This window comes from Lampetra planeri, chromosome 64 (genome assembly GCF_965212315.1).
Source record: "Lampetra planeri chromosome 64, kcLamPlan1.2.h2, whole genome shotgun sequence".
Taxonomy (NCBI): Eukaryota; Metazoa; Chordata; class Hyperoartia; order Petromyzontiformes; family Petromyzontidae; genus Lampetra; species Lampetra planeri.
Window position 1 is genome coordinate 3,339,740 of NC_136170.1, and position 22,848 is coordinate 3,362,587.

The 22,848-nt window shown below is 50.9% G+C and overlaps 1 protein-coding gene across 1 annotated transcript in view; it reads right to left on the bottom strand.

Moving 5' to 3' along the window:
* LOC144737059 (ATP-binding cassette sub-family C member 2-like) overlaps window positions 1–22,848 on the bottom strand; it is a 115,378-nt gene that overhangs the window by 91,133 nt on the left and 1,397 nt on the right. The window contains exons 2-6 of the mRNA XM_078619708.1: window positions 21,588–21,751; window positions 17,183–17,374; window positions 7,502–7,648; window positions 3,022–3,168; window positions 1,914–2,039 (exon numbers count right to left, since the gene is read on the bottom strand). Coding sequence (XP_078475834.1) covers window positions 1,914–2,039; window positions 3,022–3,168; window positions 7,502–7,648; window positions 17,183–17,374; window positions 21,588–21,629 — 654 coding nt within the window. The 5' untranslated portion in view covers window positions 21,630–21,751. The remainder of the gene's footprint in view (window positions 1–1,913; window positions 2,040–3,021; window positions 3,169–7,501; window positions 7,649–17,182; window positions 17,375–21,587; window positions 21,752–22,848) is intronic.

Sequence of the window (22,848 nt, forward strand, 5' to 3'; positions counted from 1 at the left end):
TGTGCCTCCTACTGTGCCAACTTATTGCGCCTTAGCCACCTGTCCCTCCGCTCGCTGTTGTGAGCGTCGCTCCTCCGCCCCCCGTTGTTGTTGGAGGGCGACTGCCTCCAACTGCCCAGTAGCGTCCTTCACGAGCCTCCTCCATAGAGGCCGATCTTGACACCGCTGGTACCAGTCATCGGCAAGTCCACTCAGCTCTACATCCTCCTGTACCACATCACTCTATCTCTTCTCGAGCCCGTGCCGCGCCCGTTTAGCCCCCTCGATCCGTTAGAACAAAAGCTGTTTAAGCATGTGGTGACTGGGTATGTGAGCCACAAGACCCAGCCAACGCAGCCTTGCCCGCTGGAGGAGCTCAACAATGGGACTTTGTCCAGATCTTTAAAGGATTTTTGAGCTCCTCACACAATCCAGCCTGGTTAAACCCAGGATGGATCGTAGGCAGCCCAGCCTAAATGTTTCTAACCGGCGAAGATGTCCACGTTTTGCAAGCGCAGAGAAGGGAAGGAATGACCGTGGCCGAGAAGACCTGAAGCTTCGTGCGGAGCGTCAGACCAGGTAGCTTCCACACAGCGTTACGCAACTGATGAAAAGATAATACCGCTCGACTGATTTGGAGTGAGACCTCTGCTGTCAAACCGGAGCCGGTCATGAGCACACTGCCCAGGTATTGGAAACTCTCCACTCTCTCCACAACTGCCCCATCACCAATTGGGAGGTGTGGGGGTGGAGTGCCCGATGGTACAAAATACCCAGGCAGGTGCTTCGTTTTGGTGGGGCTGATGGTAAGGCCCCACCTCTTAGTGGCACGATCCAGGTTCAGCAGCAGCGACTCCAACTCCTCCTCTGAGTGAGCGGCAATTACCAGATCATCGGCATACATAACATGGTTGAGCAATAGGAAACCATCCCTTGACCACACCCGGACATCGATCAGCCTACCATTGTATCTGTACCAGATGGAAATTCCTCCGGTACAGCCATCAAAGGCTTCACGAACTATGTGGTCGAAATAGATGTTAAATAATGTGGGAGCCAGAGAACATCCATGTCACACCCCAAGGTGTATAGGGAATGGCTCCGACTCCCGGCCACGTAGTTTAACCCGGGCCCGCTCACCATCATGAAGGTTCTTAATGATCGTGAGCAGCGGATAAGGGACTCCGAAAGCACGAAGAATAACCCAGAGCCCAGGTCTACTGATGATATCATCGGTCTTTACCAGGTCGATAAAGCAGAGATGTAGGTTTTGTTAGAATTCGCTACACTTCTGCTGTAGCAGACGGACAGAAAATATGGCATCTGTGCAGGACCGCCCTTTCCTGAAACCGCATTGGGGCTCCGCAAGCCTCTCCTCAGCGTGCCTGGCAAGGCGATGTTGAATAATCCTTACCAGGACCTTTCCCGCACACTGAGGAGTGAGATGCCCCTGTAGTTGTTACAGTCTGTGCAGTCCCTCTTCTTAAAGAGGGGGACCACCACCAGGGCATCCTTCCAATCCTGCGGAACCCGTCCAGTGGCCCAGACTGTTGTTATGATGTCATGTCGGGCAGTCTGTGCAGAAACGCCACCCTCAGCATTTCGCTTGGGAGATCATCTCTGCCTGGTGCCACCATCACCACCGCCACCACCGTCACCACCACCACCACCACCGTCACCACCACCGCCGCCACGACCACCACCGTTACCGTCACCACCGCCAACGTCACCACCGCCACCACCGTCACCACCACCACCGTCACCACCACCACCGTCACCACCACCACCGTCACCACCACCACCGTCACCACCACCACCGTCACCACCACCACCGTCACACCACCACTGCCACCACCGTCACCGTCACCACCGTCACAACCGTCACCACCACCACTGCCACCACCGTCACCACCACCACCACCCAGCGCTCGTACAAATTGGCAGGGCTTGGTCTCCTCGGGCTCGCTGGCCGAGTCGGCGAAGGCCGACAGGACGAGGGCCTGGACCTGGAGGCCGAAGGAGACGAAGAAGACCCAGTGGCGCTCCCCGCCGCCCTCGACCTGCCGCACAACCACGAACAACAACAACAACAACCACGTGATCAATAACTACAACAACAGCAACAACTAAGTAATCAATAATGGCATCAATAAATACAATGTGATCAATAACTACAACGTAATCATTAACTACGCGATCAATAACGCGATAAATAACTACAACATGATCAAGGACTGCGCGATAGATAACTAAGTGAACAATAACAGCAATGTGATCAATAACTATGCGATCAATAAAATAATAAATAACCGTGCGGTGATCATAACACCGATCAACAACTACGTGATCACTTTATGATCAATAACATGATCAATATCTACATGATCATGAGAACGTGATCAATAAAAACGAGTTAACTCACCCCATCGAGTTAGAACCACACCAGCCACTCACCCCATGGGGGCTCAGCCACACCAACCACTCACCCCATGGGGTGCAGCCACACCAACCACTCACCACATGGGGGCCAGCCACACCAACCACTCGCCACATGGGGGCCAGCCACTCACCACATGGGGGCCCAGCCACACCAGCCACTCACCACATGGGGCCCAGCCACACCAGCCACTGACCCCATGGGGGCCCAGCCACACCAGCCACTCACCACATGGGGGCAGCCACACCAACCACTCACCCCATCGTGGCCCAGCCACACCAACCACTCACCCCATGGGGGCCCAGCCACACCAACCACTCACCCCATCGTGGCCCAGCCACACCAGCCACTCACCCCATGGGGTCCAGCCACACCAGCCACTGACCCCATGGGGGCCCAGCCACACCAACCACTCACCCCATCGTGGCCCAGCCACACCAACCACTCACCCCATCGTGGCTCAGCCACACCAGCCACTCACCCCATGGGGTCCAGCCACACCAGCCACTCACCACATGGGGCCCAGCCACACCAGCCACTCACCACATGGGGCCCAGCCACACCAGCCACTCACCCCATGGGGCCCAGCCACACCAACCACTCACCCCCGCCAGGAGCTGCCGCACCAGCGTCTGCAGGGGCAGCGCCCCGCACAGCACGAGCAGCAGCCAGAAGAGGAAGAGGAGTCCGCCGCCGCCACCGCCGCCGCCGCCACGGCGACGCGCCACCTCGCCCAGCACCAGCAGCAGCAGCTGGTGACACAACACACGTGGTACACAGCAAACAACACAACAACACAGGGTACACACAACACACAGGGTAAACAACAACAACACAACAACACAGGGTAAACAACTCAACACATGGTACACAACAACACGCAGAGTACACACCAACAGACAAGGTGGGCGGGTGAGTCGGCATCTTACTTTATACAATGTGTGTGTGTGTATATAGAGGTGTGTGTGTGTGTATATAGAGGTGTGTGTGTGTATGTGTGAAAATACAATAGTCTGTCCGCTTATCCGGCAACACATACAGAAGGTGTCAAGAAGTTAAAACGACCCAAAGAAGCACACGCAGTACCCGTTGTCGCAAGGCATCATCGAGTCCGCGTGACCCACACATCATCAAGCGCATGGCAAAAAAATGCACGCAAGCGTGCTTCGGTATCGTACTAACTATTCCTTTTCATGATTCTACCAGGTCAACTCCCACTGAGCTATGTAGCTCTTTTTTAGAAGCGACCGGACCCAAAATCGCGGCTCGACAACGTTGCTTATTATCATCAACATTATCGCCGCGTGGAAGTGTACAGAGGCAGCCAAACAACTCTGAACGCGCGGTGACGTTGATTCTAAATGTGGAGGGGGAAAACCGGAGGACCCGGAGACAAAACTCCACGCGGCCATGGGGAGAGAGAGAGAGAGAGACGCAGACTCCAAATATACAACAGCAGGCAACGTCAGGGTCGGGATCGAACCCACGACCTCCAGTGTACCAGACGAGGTAGTTAACATCTCCTAGCCACCGCGGTGTGCGGGCAGTCCTCGGGTTACCAACGGAATTCGTTCCTGAGAGCCGCTCGTAAGCCGAACGGCTCCTAAGTGGGAACACAACGACAATGGGCCGATCGGTCACCAGAGAGACGGACAACCTCTGCCATGGCCTTGTCTGTCTGCGCCGCCGGTGTTAGACCGGAGAACAACGCCCCAAAAGGCGAACAGCACAAGAACTATGCAATCAAACGTGATTGGATACTAATAATAATCGATTACCATCGATTATCATCGATTATATTATCCGGTGGCTTCGGGGGCAGGGGATGCTGGATTTTCAAAAACGCCGGATAATCACTAAATCATCTGTTAAAAAAAGTAAAAATGTGTCTGTTTGTGGGTTTGTGTGTGGCTTTGTGTGTGTTCGCACGCTTGCGAATGATTTCACTCTCCAACAGTGGAGTTTACTTTAAACAAGTAAACCCGTAAAAACAAAGTTTTTCACTATAAATCCTTTATATGCGTGGCGGCTAGAGTCCTCTCGTCCTCTGGCTTGAGATGGCTGCCACCTATGGGTCAGATGATTGTCTGCCACCATTAAGCAATTGGTAATTAAATATTTAATTTGTTTTCCCTAAACAGTGTAAAATTTAGGATTTATTTTTTCACGAAAATTAATTGTCACACACAACGAGTCTGTGTGGAAAATGTCAGCTCGATTGGATCACGGGAAGTGGGTTAAAAAACGAGCGAAAAATTTGCACGGTCCTAAGCAAGCAAGCGAACTTAATATAAAGGATTTAAAAATATATTCGCCTGTGGAGGACATGGGGATCGATCCCGCGACCTTTGGCATGGGAAGCAAGGGCGCTACCAACTGCGCTACTCCGCCACGGCTTGTGGAGGGGTTACGCTCTGGACTCTTACACTCTGAAGTTCAGCCAAAGCCATGAATGAGTTCTATTTGAATATATGTAAAATAATTTTTTTTTGCCTAAAAAGTGTAAAATTTTGGGAATTTTTTTTCACGAACATTAATTGTCTGGCACAACGAGTCTGTGTGGAAAATGTCAGCTCGATTGGATCACGGGAAGTTGGTTAAAAAACGACCGAAAGATTTGCACGGTCCTAAGCACGCAAGCAAGCAAGCACGCAAGCAAGCAAGCACGCAAGCAAGCAAGCAAGCACGCAAGCAAGCACGCAAGCAAGCAAGCACGCACGCAAGCAAGCAAGCACGCAAGCAAGCAAGCACGCAAGCAAGCAAGCAAGCACGCAAGCAAGCAAGCACGCAAGCAAGCAAGCACGCAAGCAAGCAAGCACGCAAGCAAGCAAGCACGCAAGCAAGCAAGCACGCAAGCAAGCAAGCACGCAAGCAAGCAAGCACGCAAGCAAGCAAGCACGCAAGCAAGCAAGCACGCAAGCAAGCAAGCGAACTTAATATAAAGGCTTTAAAAAGGTACCACGCCGTGTGCTCCGCGGTGAGCAAGCGCTATTCCTTTTTCACATCCGTCAACTTTAAATTAGATTAATTAGCGATTTAGTGCGATTTTTGTGCTCTTTCCATTTAATTATTTAATTTTTACTTATGACGCGTGCACGACCATACCAACTCACGCGCCTTTGGTGGGGTGGACGGCCCATGCCAAGTCGCACACCTTCGGTTGGAGTGAGGCTGACGTTTTCTTTCGTGTTAAAAATGATATAAAAATACACTAAACGCTGACGTTAATGCTTCACTGTGTGATGTCCTCCCCCCCACCCCGATGCGTGCAGTTACTGCTATACAGTCGGTAGATGCTATCACTATAGGCCGTAGATATTACTGCAGAGCGGCCGGGGAGATCGTGGCTGGGGGTGGGGGGGGTCAGGGGTAGCAGCCCAGCCTGCCAAGGTGCCACCTCGGCCTGCTGGACAATCTAGGCGAGGCCGGAGGCTCTGCACGGGACTAGGCCTCACCACGCCACTCTGTCAGGTAAGTACTTTGTGCTATAGAGTCGATAAATACTGCTATAGAGTCAACATGTACTACTGTAGTGATAGCAGGTACCACCACAGTCGGTATGCACTGCTGTTAAATTTTTAAGAGTAGTTTTGAACAAAAAATTGGCCCGGGCAACGCCGGGTATGTAAGCTAGTGAGTGATTCTTTAAAATAGCTTATTTGTTTTGCACATTTTGACATTGTTTTCGGTGTTGTGTATATGTTTTTTGCGTGTGTTTTAAACGTGTTTGCGATATGAAATTGTCATAAACATACGGATAGACAACAATGAATATCCGACTGTATGAAGTTACAATATAACTGTACCGTACTTACTTCTACAATATGCATATATACGTGCAGTACTTTTCATTGTTTAAGTTGTATGTAGTGTAGAGTGTAGTGTACGCAATATTTGACACTGGCCTAGTCTCACACCACCGGTGCTAGGCCAGAAAACAACGCTGAAAGGCGACTAGTTCAAAGACAATGCCAGTATTGGAACACTCATAGCAGTTCTATCTATGGGATGCGTTCTTGCCAACTGTAAGTGTTCTGATACTTGCATTGAAATATATTCTTCGTTTTTCATCATTTTCGATGCTGGCAAAAAGGTCCCATAGATATATATTAGTACATATATATTGTCATTTTCATACCGGCTTAAAATGGGTTGGGGTAGTGATACGGGTAGGGGTAGTGATAGGGGTTGGGGTAGTGATAGGGGTTGGGGTAGTGATAGGGGTTGGGGTAGTGATAGGGGTTGGGGTAGTGATTGGGGTTGGGGTAGTGATTGGGGTTGGGGTAGTGATAGGGGTTGGGGTAGTGATAGGGATAGGGGAAGTAATAGGGGTTGGGGTAGTGATAAGGGTAGTGATAGGGGCAGTGATCGGGGTTGGGGTAGTGATAGGGGTTGGGGTAGTGATAGTGGTTGGGGTAGTGATAGGAGTTGGGGTAGTGATAGGGGTTGGAGTAGTGATAGGGGTTGGAGTAGTGATAGGGGTAGTGATCGGGGTTGGGGTAGTGATAGGGGTTGGGGTAGTGATAGGGGTTGGGGTAGTGATAGGGGTTGGGGTAGTGATAGGGGTTGGGGTAGTGATTGGGGTTGGGGTAGTGATAGGGGTTGGGGTAGTGATAGGGGTTGGGTAGTGATAGGGGTAGGGGTAGTGATAGGGGTTGGGGTAGTGATAGGGGTTGGAGTAGTGATAGGGGTTGGGGTAGTGATAGGGGTTGGGGTAGTGATAGGGGTTGGGGTAGTGATTGGGGTTGGGGTAGTGATAGGGGTAGGGGTAGTGATATGGGTAGGGTTAGTGATAGGTGTAGGGTTAGTGATAGGGGTTGGGGTAGTGATAGAGGTTGGGGTAGGGGTTGGTGTAGTGATAGGGGTTGGGGTAGTGATAGGGGTTAAGGTAGTGATAGGGGTTGGGGTAGTGATAGGGGTAATGATAGGGGTAGTGATAGGGGTTGGGGTAGTGATAGGGGGTCTCTATGCGAGTCTGTGGGTCTCTGAGCGAGCCCATGAGCCCAGGTGGGTGCTGAAGTAACAGCACCACTGACAGTAACCACACGGGGTAGGGTTTGGGTGCTTGCCCACCCCCAAACTCACCCAGGTGAGCATGTAGAGGCACGGGTTCACGTAGAGCATGGGGGCCGAGACGTCGCACGGCTTTGGGTCGCACATCGGCCCGAAGTCCTCCGACAGGGTGATGCCCAGCGCTGCCACCGCGGACACGAAGAGCAGCACCAACGTGACCTGCACGCGGACGGGGGTGAGTTGTCAAGGCCGTCGCACTCGCAGAGCTCGCAAACGGGTTTTCATTCCTTACCCGTACCCGGCCGCACAAGGGTCGAAAACGGGTACCCGTACCCTACCCGATACCCGGCTACCCGTACCCGGCCAGGTATAGGGTAGGGTACGGGTAGCCGGGTATCGGGTAGGGTACGGGTATCGGATACCCGGTTGCGACCTCTGCGCACTCGTCACGCACAAAGTTGTTTGGGCCACGAGTGGACCTTGCGGCACCTCGCCGCTGCTCTCGTCAGCAAAAGGAGCTTCAAGCCATCGCCACGCGGAACTCCTCCGCTCGTCATCCTCGCAGCAACAGCAGCAGCTTCCAGCATACCCGTGCCTGCTGCTTTGTCGCTCGCCCATCGCCACGGGACTTGGATAATGACGATGGTTTAAAAAGTGCCATGACTTGCGCAGAGAACTTGGATTTAAGCGAGGGTGATTTGCGCAGCGTCAACATCACTCTCTCGACCAGCCCCATCTGTACCCAGTGGCAAGACGTAGTCAAGACGAATGGAGATGGTACTAGTTGCAGTGGAAGATCCAAAGACCCTTTTTGGTGGAATTTCCTAAAACCGGGGGTTCCACATGCCCAGGCTCAGACAAGCTGAGTTAGTTAACCGCAGCTCGGGGTTCGGTGTTGTCAGCTGCTGACTGTACCGACTCACCAGGGATGTTGAGCCTGGTGTGTTGTCAGCTGCTGACTGTAGCGACTCACCAGGGATGTTGAGCCTGGTGTGTTGTCAGCTGCTGAATGTAGCGACTCACCAGGGATGTTGAGCCTGGTGTGTTGTCAGCTGCTGACTGTAGCGACTCACCAGGGATGTTGAGCCTGGTGTGCACCTACGGTAGCAGCTAGAGTGCCGGGCCAGATGGAACAAGCTTGAGGCACAACTAGCTGGTCAGACACCACTACACTATACACTACTATACAGTGCACTAAATACACTACTATACACTACACTACTCTTTGGTTCTTTCGGTAAAGTCACATAGGAATAAAATAAAATAAATCACGACGTTTCGGGCGCAACACAAGCGTCCGTCATCAGGTGGAAAGCGTGGTCTGCTGCTGAGGTTTGAAATGGATGTAGCCCAAGGGTCATAAAGCAGTGGCCGGGGCTAGTGATGTTAACGTGAGAAATTAGCATGTAGCTGTAAGATAGGAGAGCGGCCTCCTGGACGAGGGCACGGCAGTGGCTATGTTAATGTGAGAGATTAGCATGATGTTAATGTGAGAAATTAAAGGGCACGGAAGTGGAGATGTTAATGTGAGAGATTAGCATGATGTTAATGTGAGAAATTAGAGGGCACGGAAGTGGCTATGTTAATGTGAGGGATTAGCATGATGTTAATGTGAGAAATTAGCATGTTGTTAATGTGAGGGATTAGCATGATGTTAATGTGAGAAATTAGAGTGCACGGAAGTGGCTATGTTAATGTGAGAGATTAGCATGATGTTAATGTGAGAAATTAGAGGGCACGGAAGTGGCTATGTTAATGTGAGAGATTAGCATGTTGTTGATGTCAGGAATCACATCCTTTACAGATGGAATTAAATCACGGATTTTGTGTACAGTGTTGAAACGAACTTGGATCTTGTGTTTGTTTAAGATTTTGGAAATATTTTTGGTAACCCCTGATATGTACGGTAAAAGTGATGGTATTGGTTGGATCCTCAGAAGGTTGTCTCCGCATGGCTGGGGATGCAGCTTTGCGGATTGTACGGTCCGAGTATCCGTTCATCCTGAGGGCTTGGTGTACATACTCCAGCTCACTGGCTAGGTGATGCTGGTCGGAGATGCAACGGGCCCTATGGTGTAGTGTTTTGATGAGGGAATTCTTCTGGGCTGGATGGTGGTGGGAGTCAAGCTTTAGATAGGCATCCGTGTGGGTGGCTTTCCTGTAGACCGAATGTCCCAACAAGCCATCAGGTCTCTTCTCCATCAAAACATCCAGGAATGGTAGCGTGCCATCCTTTTCCACTTCCATGGTGAATTTGATAGACGGGTGTACGGAATTGATGTGGTTGAGAAATTGGTTTAGTGCTGGCAGGCCATGTGGCCAGATGACAAACGTGTCATCTACGTATCTCTTCCACAAGGAAGGACGTAGGTTGGATGTCTGGATGGCATCTGTCTCAAATTTTTCCATAAAAAAAAATTTGCTACCACTGGCGATAAGGGAGAACCCATTGGGGTACCCTCATCTTGTTTGTACGTGCGTGCGTAAGTGAGCGTCCACGCACGTGGATAATGCGTCGTGAACATTATCTCGACCCCGCTCACTAAAACAACAAACATCGTAAATGCGTAGAAGCGCGTCTGACGCACAGCGGTTAAGAGGCCAAAGGTAGCGTAACGATACACAACAATGATACATAATGACACACACAGTGACGCAAGATACACATCAACAATGCACAATGACACACACCACCGATACACACCAACAATACACAACGACACACAACAGCGATACACAGCAACGTTACGCAACTATAGATAACAAGGACACACAACAACAACACAACGCGGGCAACAACCACACTTCATGAAGTGTCGCTGTTGCTGCTGCTGCTGCTCTTGCACCGAGAGCGTGAATGGCTGTTCTGTCTCACGGCAGGAGGTTTGCCTCACGACAGATGGGGGGGGGGCGTATGTGCACAGGAATTTCCTGTTATTGATGCTAATTTTGGTCACGTGACCAGGAAGTTGCGAATTAAGATTCCCGCTTAACCACGCGGGCGTCGGCCATTACACACGTAATTCAAGATGGCGGCACACATCGCGTCCCAGTGAAGCCAGCCGCAATTGTCCATTGTGGGAGCTTAAGAAGCATTGTCTGTAAGTTCGTTTATGTTCTTATAATATTGGCAATGCTGTTATGTTAGAATGACCGTTATAAGGATGTAAATGCCTTTATAATGCTGTTAAATTGTTTTGATAAATACGAGGCCTAGTTAACAACGAAGCCTGCAACTTTCCTTATTGTGAATGTTACTTGTAATCTAATAAGTCGAGTCAAACTTGTACCCAAGTAACTTTATTGCGATCTGGAGAGCAAGGATGACGAAATGTCTCATTCATAGTGCAGTGTTATGTGTAATACTGTACATCTGGGGTGCAGTGCGATGATAACACGGTGTGCCTTATGTAACACAGCAGCTTATGCTCTTGTATAGCTATTCAGTGGTAATGTAGGTGCCTGCCCCCTCCAGGATATATTGTTTAGAAATATGTTTTCTAAGACAATTTTATGATGCTGTGGTATTCATTCATTGTGTTGGTGTTTTTGGGTTATAACAGTATCTGTGTTTTCTCACCAGTTTTACCTCGTTAAAACCAATAAATGACGTTTGGAGTCGGATGTTCACCCTGGCTCCGAGGGTTTATTGGACGCGAGGTTATCTACTCAGCTAGCGGTGCAACGCAGTGCACAGCAAGGCCGAGACAATGGCCACGTGCGGTGTTCAATACTGATGTAGAGGAGTAGTGGGTGACATGACGTCACGCGCGCCCTCGGAGAGAGTGGCGTCGCAGGACGTGACGTCAGGCGGGCCGTGGAGGACGGTGACGTCATGCCCCCAGGGGAGTATTTAAAGGGGGACCCGGGATGGAAGCGGGGTTCATCGGGGGTAGGAGTGGGGACTCGGGTAGTTGGTCCTCACACGAGGCCAGGGGAGGCTGCTCCGCCCGATCAGCCGAGGTTGGGGGTGGTCCCGGGCTAGGGCAGGTTGGAGAGCCGGGCTAGCCGAGGTGTAGGGGTCCCAGTCCCCTGTCCCCTGGGGGAGTTATTGGCTAGGGGGGTGTTGGTTCGGCATAAGCCTTATCCACCTGGCGTAAGCCCTGAAACAACTTGGCGTAAGCCCTTAAATAAACGTGGCGTGAGCCCCTAACAGCAACCTGCCTCGGAGTCGTGGATTGCACCTCAACACTTACACCGCCTGTGTATGTGTTGTGTGTGTGTTGTGAGTTGTGTGTATGTTGTGAGTGTGTTGTGAGTGTGTGTGTGATGTGTGTGTGTTGTGTGTGTTGTGTGAGTTGTATGTGTGTTGTGTGTGTGTTGTGTGTGTTGTGTGAGTTGTGTGTGTGTTGTGTGTGTGCTGTGTGTGGTGTGTGTATTGTGTGTGTGTTGTGTGTGTGGTGTGTGTGTGATGTGTGTTGTGTGTGTGTTGTGTGCAGTCATTGGTGACCAGGCTGAGACCGTGAACTCCTTTGTTGCATTTGAGTTCAAATCACAGTTGGAGGTAAGGTGAGTCTATGGCTCTCTGTGTGAGTCCTTGGCCCTCTGTGTGAGTCTATGGCTCTCTGTGTGAGTCTATGGCTCTCTGTGTGAGTCTATGGCTCTCTGTGTGAGTCTATGGGTCTCTGTGTGAGTCCATGGCCCTCTGTGTGAGTCTATGGCTCTCTGTGTAAGTCTACGGAACTCTGTGTGATGAGTCTATGGCTCTCTGTGTGAGAACCATAGGCTCACTCACGCAAATATCCATAGACTCACACAGAGACCCATAGACTCACACAGGAACACAACGATGCACACAGAGATTCGTAGACTCACTGCACAGACACCCATAGACTCACCACACAGAGACCCATATACTCATCACACAGATATCTATAGACTCATGCACAGATCCAAATACTCATACAGAGACCCATAGACTCACAGAAATCATTCGACTCACATAGAGAACGATAGGCTCACTCACACAGAGACCCATAGACTCTCACAGAGATACATAGACTCCCACAGATACCCATAGTCTCACACAAGGACACATAGACTCCCTGACAGACCCATAGACTCACACAGAGACCCATAGACTCATACAGAGACACATAGACTCACACAGAGACTCATAGACTCATACAGAGACACATAGACTCACACAGAGACCCATAGACTCATACAGAGACACGTAGACTCACACAGAGACACATAGACTCACACAGAGACACATAAACTCACACAAAGACACATAGACTCCCACAGATACCCATAGTCTCACACATAGACCCACAGACTCACACAAAGACACATAGACTCACGCAGAGACACATAGACTCACACAGAGACCCACAGACTCACACAAAGACACATAGACTCACACAGAGACACATAACTCACACAAAGACACATAGACTCACACAGAGACACATACACTCACACAGAGACACATAAACTCACACAGAGACACATAGACTCACACAGAGACCCATAGACTCATACAGAGACACGTAGACTCACACAGAGACACATAGACTCACACAGAGACACATAAACTCACACAAAGACACATAGACTCACACAGAGACACATAGACTCACACAGAGACACATAGACTCACACACTCACACAAAGACACATAGACTCACACAGAGACACATAAACTCACACAAAGACACATAGACTCACATAAAGACACATAGACTCACACAGAGACCCATAGACTCACACAAAGACACATAAACTCACACAAAGACACATAGACTCACTCAAAGATCCAAAGATCTCTGCTAGCTTCACGACACCCTGCAACATTGCAATATCCCTTACATTGCCTAGGCTAGTGGTTGTATTTTATAGTGTTATCCCGTCAGTTTGTGTCCGTTATTGCCCATATATTCAGTCTGCAACACGAGCTGAAAGTTGAAGGCATTTTAAGTGCCAATATAAACTTAACCTCAGGTCGCCGGGTTCACAAAGCCCCTGCGTTGGCTGCCTCGCTACGAACTCGGCGACCCGACTTTGATTCGCCACCCCCCCCCCCCCCCGACGGCCATCCAACAACAGCTGCCGGGACTCCCCTAGGTCGACTCAGCGTCAAACGGCGGTGTGCAGAAACATCGCCGCTGGGTGAGACAAAGACGGCCGGGGCGGGGTGCTGGCCACCCACCCCCTCGCGCGCCGTGCCGGCCTTCATTGGCGGCCTTCATTGGCGCTGCTCCCCGCTAACAGCACTTGCCCCAACAGTCTGTCACAGGCTATACGGGGGACCTTTGTCTGCCCACGTGGTGCTGTGTTTGGCGCAATGTTTCTACGAACCCTGCGACCAGAGTTCAATTTGCCGCTCACGGCCAACATCATCGCCAGTGACGATTATCTGAATCCGCTCCTGGGCTTCCCCTAGGTCGACTCGGCCTCAAATTAGTAACCTGATGTGGCCGCGTGTAGAATTTCAACCACCGGAGAGACAAAGGCGGCCTGGCGTGGTGCTGGCCACCCACCCCCTCATGTGCCGTGCCGGCCTTCATAAGTGCTACTCGCTCACAACACTTGCCACAGCAATCTGTGAAGGCTATGCGGGGGAGCTTTGTCTTTGATCCATCAACCCTCATATGTACGTTGAACCTCTTTAGCGCCACCGCATGTCGACAAACGCGCCCATCGGAGGTGCGGCATGATAGACAACGAACTAAACACAAGCAGCAGTTCTAAAGAGATGAGTTTGTCAATCTTGATGATGATGATTTAAAAGAAGCATCACGGCTCCCAGTGGCTTCCTTATATCGGGAGGGAAGAGCGTTCCAGACGGCCGCAGAAGCAGCGCGCCCAGAAGCGCCACGCGGTGATTTGGCGCGTAGCCAGAATCAGAATCAGAGAGAACCGTAGACTTGCATAGAGACCCATAGACTCACACAGAGACCCATAGATTCACAAAGAGGACCCAATTACATACAGACCCATAAACTCGCACAGAGACTCATAGACTCACACAGAGATCCATAGACTCACATAGAGGACCTACAAACAAAGACCTATAGACTTGCATAGAGACCCAGAGACTCACACAGAGACCCATAGACTCACATAGAGAACCCAATTACATAGAGACCCATAGACTCACACAGAGATCCATAGACTCACATAGAGGACCTACAAACAAAGACCCATAGACTTGCATAGAGACCCAGAGACTCACACAGAGACTAATAGACTCACATAGAAGACCCAATTACATACAGACCCATAGACTCACACAGAGATCCATAGACTCACATAGAGGACCTACAAACAAAGACCTATAGACTTGCATAGAGACACATAGACTCACACAGAGACCCATAGACTCACATAAAAGACCCAATTACATAGAGACCCATAGACTCGCACAGAGACCCATACACTCACACAGAGATCCAAAGACTCATACAGAGGACATACAAACAAAGACCCATAGACTCACACTGAGACCCATAGACTCACATAGAGGGCCCAATTACATACAGACCCATAGACTCACACAGAGATCCATAGACTCACATAGAAGACCTACAAACAAAGACCTATAGACTTGCAGAGAGACCCATAGACTCACACAGAGACCCATAGACTCACATAGAGGACCCAATTACATAGAGACCCATAGACTCGCACAGAGACCCATACACTCACACAGAGATCCATAGACTCACCTAGAGGACCCAAAAACACATAGACCCATATACTTGCAAAGATACATATAGACTTACATAGAGGACTCAAAGACATATAGACCCATAGACTTGCATAGAGATTCGTAGACTCACACACTAAGCCCCATATACTCACACAGAGATCCATAGATTCACACAGAGACCAATATACTTACACAACGACCCATAGACTCACAAAGAGACCCATAGACTCACGCAGAGACCCACAGACTCACACAGAGACCCACAGCCTCACACAAATACACATAGACTGACACATAGGCCCACAGGCTCAACATAGAGAACCATAGGCTCACACAAAGAACCACAGACTCACACCGAGACACATAGACTCACAGATAGACCCAATGGTTCTCTGTGTGAGTCTATGGGTCTCTGTGAATCTATAAGTCTCTGTGTGAGTCTATGGGTCTCTGCGTAAGTCAATGGGTCTCTGTGTGAGTCTATGGGTCTGCGTGTGAGTCTATGGGTCTCTGTGTGAGTCTATGTGGGGATGGGAACGGGTCACCTGCTTGGCGATGGGAACGGGTCACCTGAGTGGCGATGGGATCGGGTCACCTGAGTGGCGATGGGAACAGGTCACCTGCTTGGGGATGGGAACGGGTCACCTGCTTGGGGATGGGAACAGGTCACCTGCTTGGGGATGGGAACGGGTCACCTGCTTCGCGATGGGAACGGGTCACGTGCTTGGTGATGGGAACGGGTCACCTGCTTGGGGATGGGAACGGGTCACCTGCTTCGCGATGGGAACGGGTCACGTGCTTGGTGATGGGAACGGGTCACCTGCTTGGGGATGGGAACGGGTCACCTGCTTCGCGATGGGAACGGGTCACCTGCTTGGCGATGGGAACGTGTCACCTGCTTGGGGATGGGAACGGGTCACCTGCTTGGGGATGGCAACGGGTCACCTGCTTGGGGATGGGAACGTGTCACCTGCTTGGGGATGGGAACGGGTCACCTGCTTGGGGATGGGAACGGGTCACCTGCTTGGGGATGGGAACGGGTCACCTGCTTGGGGATGGGAACGGGTCACCTGCTTCGCGATGGGAACGGGTCACCTGCTTGGCGATGGGAACGTGTCACCTGCTTGGGGATGGGAACGGGTCACCTGCTTGGGGATGGCAACGGGTCACCTGCTTGGGGATGGGAACGTGTCACCTGCTTTGGGATGGGAACGGGTCACCTGCTTGGGGATGGGAACGGGTCACCTGCTTGGGGATGGGAACGGGTCACCTGCTTCGCGATGGGAACGGGTCACCTGCTTGGCGATGGGAACGTGTCACCTGCTTGGGGATGGGAACGGGTCACCTGCTTGGGGATGGGAACGGGTCACCTGCTTGGGGATGTGAACGGGTCACCTGCTTCGCGATGGGAACGGGTCACGTGCTTGGTGATGGGAACGGGTCACCTGCTTGGGGATGGGAACGGGTCACCTGCTTGGGGATGGGAACGGGTCACCTGCTTCGCGATGGGAACGGGTCACCTGCTTGGCGATGGGAACGTGTCACCTGCTTGGGGATGGGAACGGGTCACCTGCTTCGCGATGGGAACGGGTCACCTGCTTGGCGATGGGAACGTGTCACCTGCTTGGGGATGGGAACGGGTCACCTGCTTGGGGATGGGAACGGATCACCTGCTTGGCGATGGGAACGTGTCACCTGCTTGGGGATGGGAACGGGTCACCTGCTTGGGGATGGGAACGGGTCACCTGCTTGGGGATGGGAACGGGTCACCTGCTTCGCGATGGGAACGGGTCACCTGCTTGGCGATGGGAACGTGTCACCTGCTTGGGGATGGGAACGTGTCACCTGCTCAGGGATGGGAACGGGTCACCTGCTTGGCGATGGGAACGGGTCACCTGCTTGGCGATGGGAACGTGTCACCTGCTTGGGGATGGGAACGGGTCACCTGCTTCGCGATGGGAACGGGTCACCTGCTTCGCGATGGGAACGGGTCACCTGCTTGGCGATGGGAACGGGTCACCTGGTTGGGGATGGGAACGGGTCACCTGCTTGGGGATGGGAATGGGTCACTTGCTTGGGGATGGGAACTTGGTCACCTGCTTGGCGATGTACAGGAAGCTGAATCGCCGCCGCTGGACAGGCCGCGTCACGCTCGGCACGCGCCACAGATTCGCCAGCTGGATGGGTGCCGCCAGGAGCCAGAGCAGCGATAGCGGGGCCCAGACGAGCACCGTCTGCTCGAAGCACACCGTGAGGTCGGGCGTCTCCGTCTCCAGCAGCGATGAGTTCTTGAAGAGGCGAGGACACGCATGGTGTGGGGTGGGGGTGGGTGGGTGACGAAGTGGGGAGGAAAGGGAGAGAGGGGACGGGGAGGTGAGAAACGACCTCCGATTAGCACGGTTGGCTACGTACAGTGGGAAAGACGTTCAACGTACATAGGTAGAATCACACAGAGATGCATAGACTCAGACAGAGACCCATATACTCACACAGAGACGCATAGGCTCAGACAGAGACCCATAGACTCGCACAGTGACACATAGACTCACACAGAGACCCATAGACTCAGACAGAGATCCATAGACTCACACAGAGACACATAGACTCACACAGAGACCCATAGACTCGCACAGAGACACATAGACTCACACAGAGACCCATAGACTCAGACAGAGATCCAAAGACTCACACAAAGGCCCATAAACTCGCATAGAGACCCATTGGCTCACGTAGAGACCCATAGACTCACACAGTGACCCATAGAATCACACAATGGCCCACAGACTCACACGTAGAGCCATAGACTCACATAGAGACCCATAGACTTACACGACAATCCGTAGACTCACACAGAGACCCAGAGACACACACAGAGAGCCATATACTCACACAAAGAACCACAGACTAATAGAGAGACCCACAGACTCTCACAAAGAACCACAGACTAACAAAGAGACCCACAGACTCACAAAGAGACACATAGACTCACAGAGGGACCCATAGATTCACACAGAGATCAATAGACTCATACAGGGACACATAGACTCACAGAGAGATCCATAGATTCACCAAGAGACAATGACAATCAGACAGAGACCCCTAGACACAGAGAGTCCCCGATAGTTCATTGTTTGTGTTATTCTGTTAGTTTGTGTCCGTTATTGTTTACATGTTCAGCCTGCAACGCGAGTTGAAGCCAATATAGACTTAGACTCAGGTCGCCGGGTTCACCAAAGCCTTGCGTCCGCTGCCTCGCTACGATCTCGGCGACCCAAGTTGGATTCCCCGACCACAGCCACCAACAACCGCTCCTGGGCCTCCCCTAGGTTGACTCAGCCTCAAATGGGTACCTGATGCGGCGGTGTGTAAAAATATCGCCACTAGGGAGACAAAGGCGGCCGGGCGTGGTGCTGGCCACCCACCCACCCTCTCGTGCGCAGTGCCCACCTTCAGAGGTGCTGCTACTCGCTAACAACACTTGCCCCAACAGTCTGTTGAGGCTACAAGGGGGATTTTTGTCTTTGATCCATCAACTTCCACCGCATGTAGCCAAACGCGCTCATCGGAAGTGCGCGGGGATGTGCAACAAACTAAACACAAAAAGCAGTTCTAAAGAAATTAGTTCGTCAAACTTGATGATGATTTAAAAGTGCAGCACACCTCCCAATGGCTTCCTAATATTGGAAGGAAGAGCGTTCCAGGCGGCCACAGAAGCAACGCATCCGAAAGTGCCACGTGATGATGGGGCGACCCATCTTAGCGGGACACGTGGTGAGGCGTAGCCAGAATCAGAATCAGAGAGACCCATAGACTTGCATAGATACCCATAGACTCACATAGAGGACCCAACAACATAGAGACCCATAAGCTTGCATAGAGGATGCAAACTCATAGAGACCAATAGACTGACACAGAGACCCATAGACTCACAAAGAGGACCCAAAGACATAGAGACCCATAGACTTGCATAGAGGACGCAAACACGTAGAGACCCATAGACTTGCATATAGACCCATAGACTTGCATATAGACCCATAGACTGACACAGAGACCCATAGACTCACATATTGGAACCAAAGACATAGAGACCCATAGACTTTCACAGAGACCCAAAGACTCACATAGAGGACCCAAAACTTAGAGACCCAAAGAATCACACAGAAACCCATAGACTGGCACAGATACTCATAGACTTACATACAGACCCATAGACTTTCACAGAGAGCCCAAAGACATAGAGACCCATAGACTCATTCATAGAGCTCGCTTTTCACAGATGCTCCAGTAAGGGAGTGAGTGGGGGTGTGGGGGGGAGGCCACGTGGTAAGAACGTCACAACAACAAACAACGCAAGCAGCCGTCCTCAGGTGAAGACCAGGTCTGTCGGGGAGATAGCGTCTGAATGATGTGAGGACGGCTGCTTGCGTTGTGGCCGAAACGTCGTGAGAATTATTTTATTATGTTTTATTTTTATTATTGTATTACTTCCCTTCTACGTGACTTTACCGAAAGAACCAAGAAGACCATTGATATCTTAACGATCTATTGAGATCATCTAAGTGTAGGGAGATTGGATCACTCCCAACGATACTCACCTGACATGGTGCAGACACAGATAGATCGGGGAGAATTAAACCAAAGCCCCCGCTGATCGTTCACTTAAAGGGCCCTGAAAGGGGGAATTGGTCAGAGGCAGGGGGAACATCGATGGAAGGGCATTGCAGGCAGAAATACAAACATGGAGGGGGAGGGGAAACGGAGGGACGATTGACACGGGGGTCGGTCGGTCAGGTTGACCTGCTGGAGAGAGTGGGAAGGTGATTGTGTGGAGGGGAAAGGGGAAGGTCAACTAACTTTCGAAACAGAGGGCTTGAGGGATGTACGGGGACTCCTCGACTTACGAAATGGTTAGGTTCCAGAGGTCTGTTCGTAAGTCGATTTATTTGTAAGTCCCTAATTTACTCCAGTCGATTTCAAACACTTTGTACAGCGTGCACACTAAACACGGGAAATAGCTTTGAAAGTTGTATAATCTCCTGTAGATGTAGATGCCACTGGTTCTTCATGTTCTACAGATGTTGATGCCACTGGTTTGTCATGTTCTGCAGATGTAGATGCCACTGGATCTTCATGTTCTGCAGATGTAGATGCCACTGGTTCTTCATGTTCTGCAGATGTAGATGCCACTGGTTCTTCACGTTCTGCAGATGTAGATGCCACTGGTTCTTCACGTTCTGCAGATGTAGATGGCACTGGTTCTTCACGTTCTGCAGATGTAGATGCCACTGGTTCTTCACGTTCTGCAGATCTAGATGCCACTGGTTCCTCACGTTCTGCAGATGTAGATGCCACTGGTTCTTCACGTTCTGCAGATGTAGATGCCACTGGTTCTTTATGTTCTGCAGATGTAGATGCCACTAGTTTTTTCATGTTCTGCAGATGCAGATGCCACTCGTTCTTCATGTTTCACAGATGAAGATGCCACTGGTTCTTCAGGTTCTGCAGATGTAGATGCCACTGGTTCTTCACGTTCTGCAGATGTAGATGCCACTGGTCCTTCACGTTCTGCAGATGTAGATGCCACTGGTTCTTCACGTTCTGCAGATGTTGATGCCACTACTGCGATCACTTATGACTCTCGGTCCGCACGGGCAACTGGACATATGGCCAGATCTTTTCGTATCTCTGGAAGTTCGTAAGTAACGTAGGCCCTGTATAAGGAGGTGGGGGGCGGACGCGATAGCTTGGGACGCTTGCAGTGAAGGGAATCTCCAAAGACCCGCGCGTGTCTCATGCCAGATGAAATAACGCCTCCTGTCATTGAAGACCTCCTGCGTCGAATGTTACTGCAAGGCTCTGTCCCTGGGGGCGATCGCTTCTTTCGCAGAGTGCAGCGACGATGGAGACTATAGAACGCCGTTGACCGCTAGATAACGATGAGACAATTTAGAATCTTTAAGAGATATTTAAAAGTTGACCTGAAAATTTTGTCTGCTTTAAAAATGGGTCAACTGCCCTACGCCCCCCCCTCCACCCACTGCCGCCCCCCTCACTGGTTTTGGTCACTTTACCGCTGGATCTGCATTGGCATTTCCCAGATTTCCACAGTTCGGGGGCACATTGGGATCCTTGGGATGAAATGCGCGATACATGTTTATTTATTATATATATCTTTTTTTATTTGTATATTTTCAATCAATTTAATATATTTTATTGATGCATTTTCTATACATTTTATTCTTATTATTTTCCTTATTTTTTAAAATATATTATTGATTAGATTTTATATATTTGTCTTTTTTTCAATATATTCTCTTGCTTTTATAGACTGTTTTATATATAGATAGTTTTAGATTTTTATTTTATTTTACTTGCTCCGTTTTATTTCTTTTCAAAGTGTCATTATTTTATCATTTAATTTATTTTCATTTCTTTTCATTTCACCCCGCTCCCTCCCCACCTTCTTTCTCCGCCACCGCCCTTTTCCGCGCGCCTCCTCACCCAGAAAGTGGAGCCGCAGTATCGGTCCAGCGTCGACGCCATCGGTCGCCTCTTGGTATGCCCCCCTTGGCACTCGGACTCTCGACAGAGGAGCGGTGGGGGGCAACTCGACGGAGAGTCTCGCGCGGTCGCTCGCGAGTCTCACGGAGTCACGCAGCGGAACCCTGCACGCCGCATCATAGTCAACCGTCGTCGTCACGTCGATGACGGAGGGGCGCATTGGCACGTCGACTCACGTCGACTCACACAGGGACCCCCATAACACTCACGCGGAGATGCATAGACCCACGTAGAGACACATACTCGCAAGAGAAACCTATAGACTCACCGGGAGATGCATAGACTCACATAGAGACCCATAGACTCACGTAGAGACCCATAGACTCACATAGAGACACATACTCGCAAGAGAAACTAATAGACTCACAGGGAGATGCATAGACTCACGTAGAGACACATAGACTCACACATAGACCCCAGAGACTCACATGGAGATAAGTAGACTCTAATAGAGAGCCACAGACTCACACAGAGACCCACAGACTCACATAGAGATGCATACACTCGCATAGAGACCCATACTCGCAAATATGCCCATAGACTCACACAGCAACCCACAGACTCATACAGGAACCCATAGACTCATAAAGAGACCCATAGACGCACACAAAAACCTGTAGACTCACATAGCAACCCAAAGACTCACACAGAGACCCATAGACTCACACAGAGACCCATAGACTGACACAGAGGCACATAGACTCACATAGACTCACACAGAGACACATAGACTCACACAGCAACTCAAAGACTCACACAGAGACCCATAGACTCACACAGAGACCCATAGACTCACACCGCAACCTATAGGCACACACACATATAGTCACAGTGAGAAGCATAGTTCAAGTTCACTGGGCTGCTCTATCTTTTTTCAGAAGCGATCTGGCTATCACAAATGATGCCTCAAGGAGGTGGACGCATCGTCATCGTCGCGTGGACATTGAAAGCAGCCAACAAATAACTCTGAACGCGTGGACGTTGATTCTAAATGTGGAGGGGGGGAAAACAGACAAAAAATCCACGCGACCACGGAGAGAGAGAGACACGCAGACTTCAGATCTAGCCCTCCCACCTCCTAACCCTCACCTCCATCACCTCCATCACCTCCCTCCCTCACCTCCCTCACCTCCATCACCTCCATCACTCCCCTCACCTCCCTCACCTCCATCACCTCCATCACCTCCCTCCCTCACCTCCC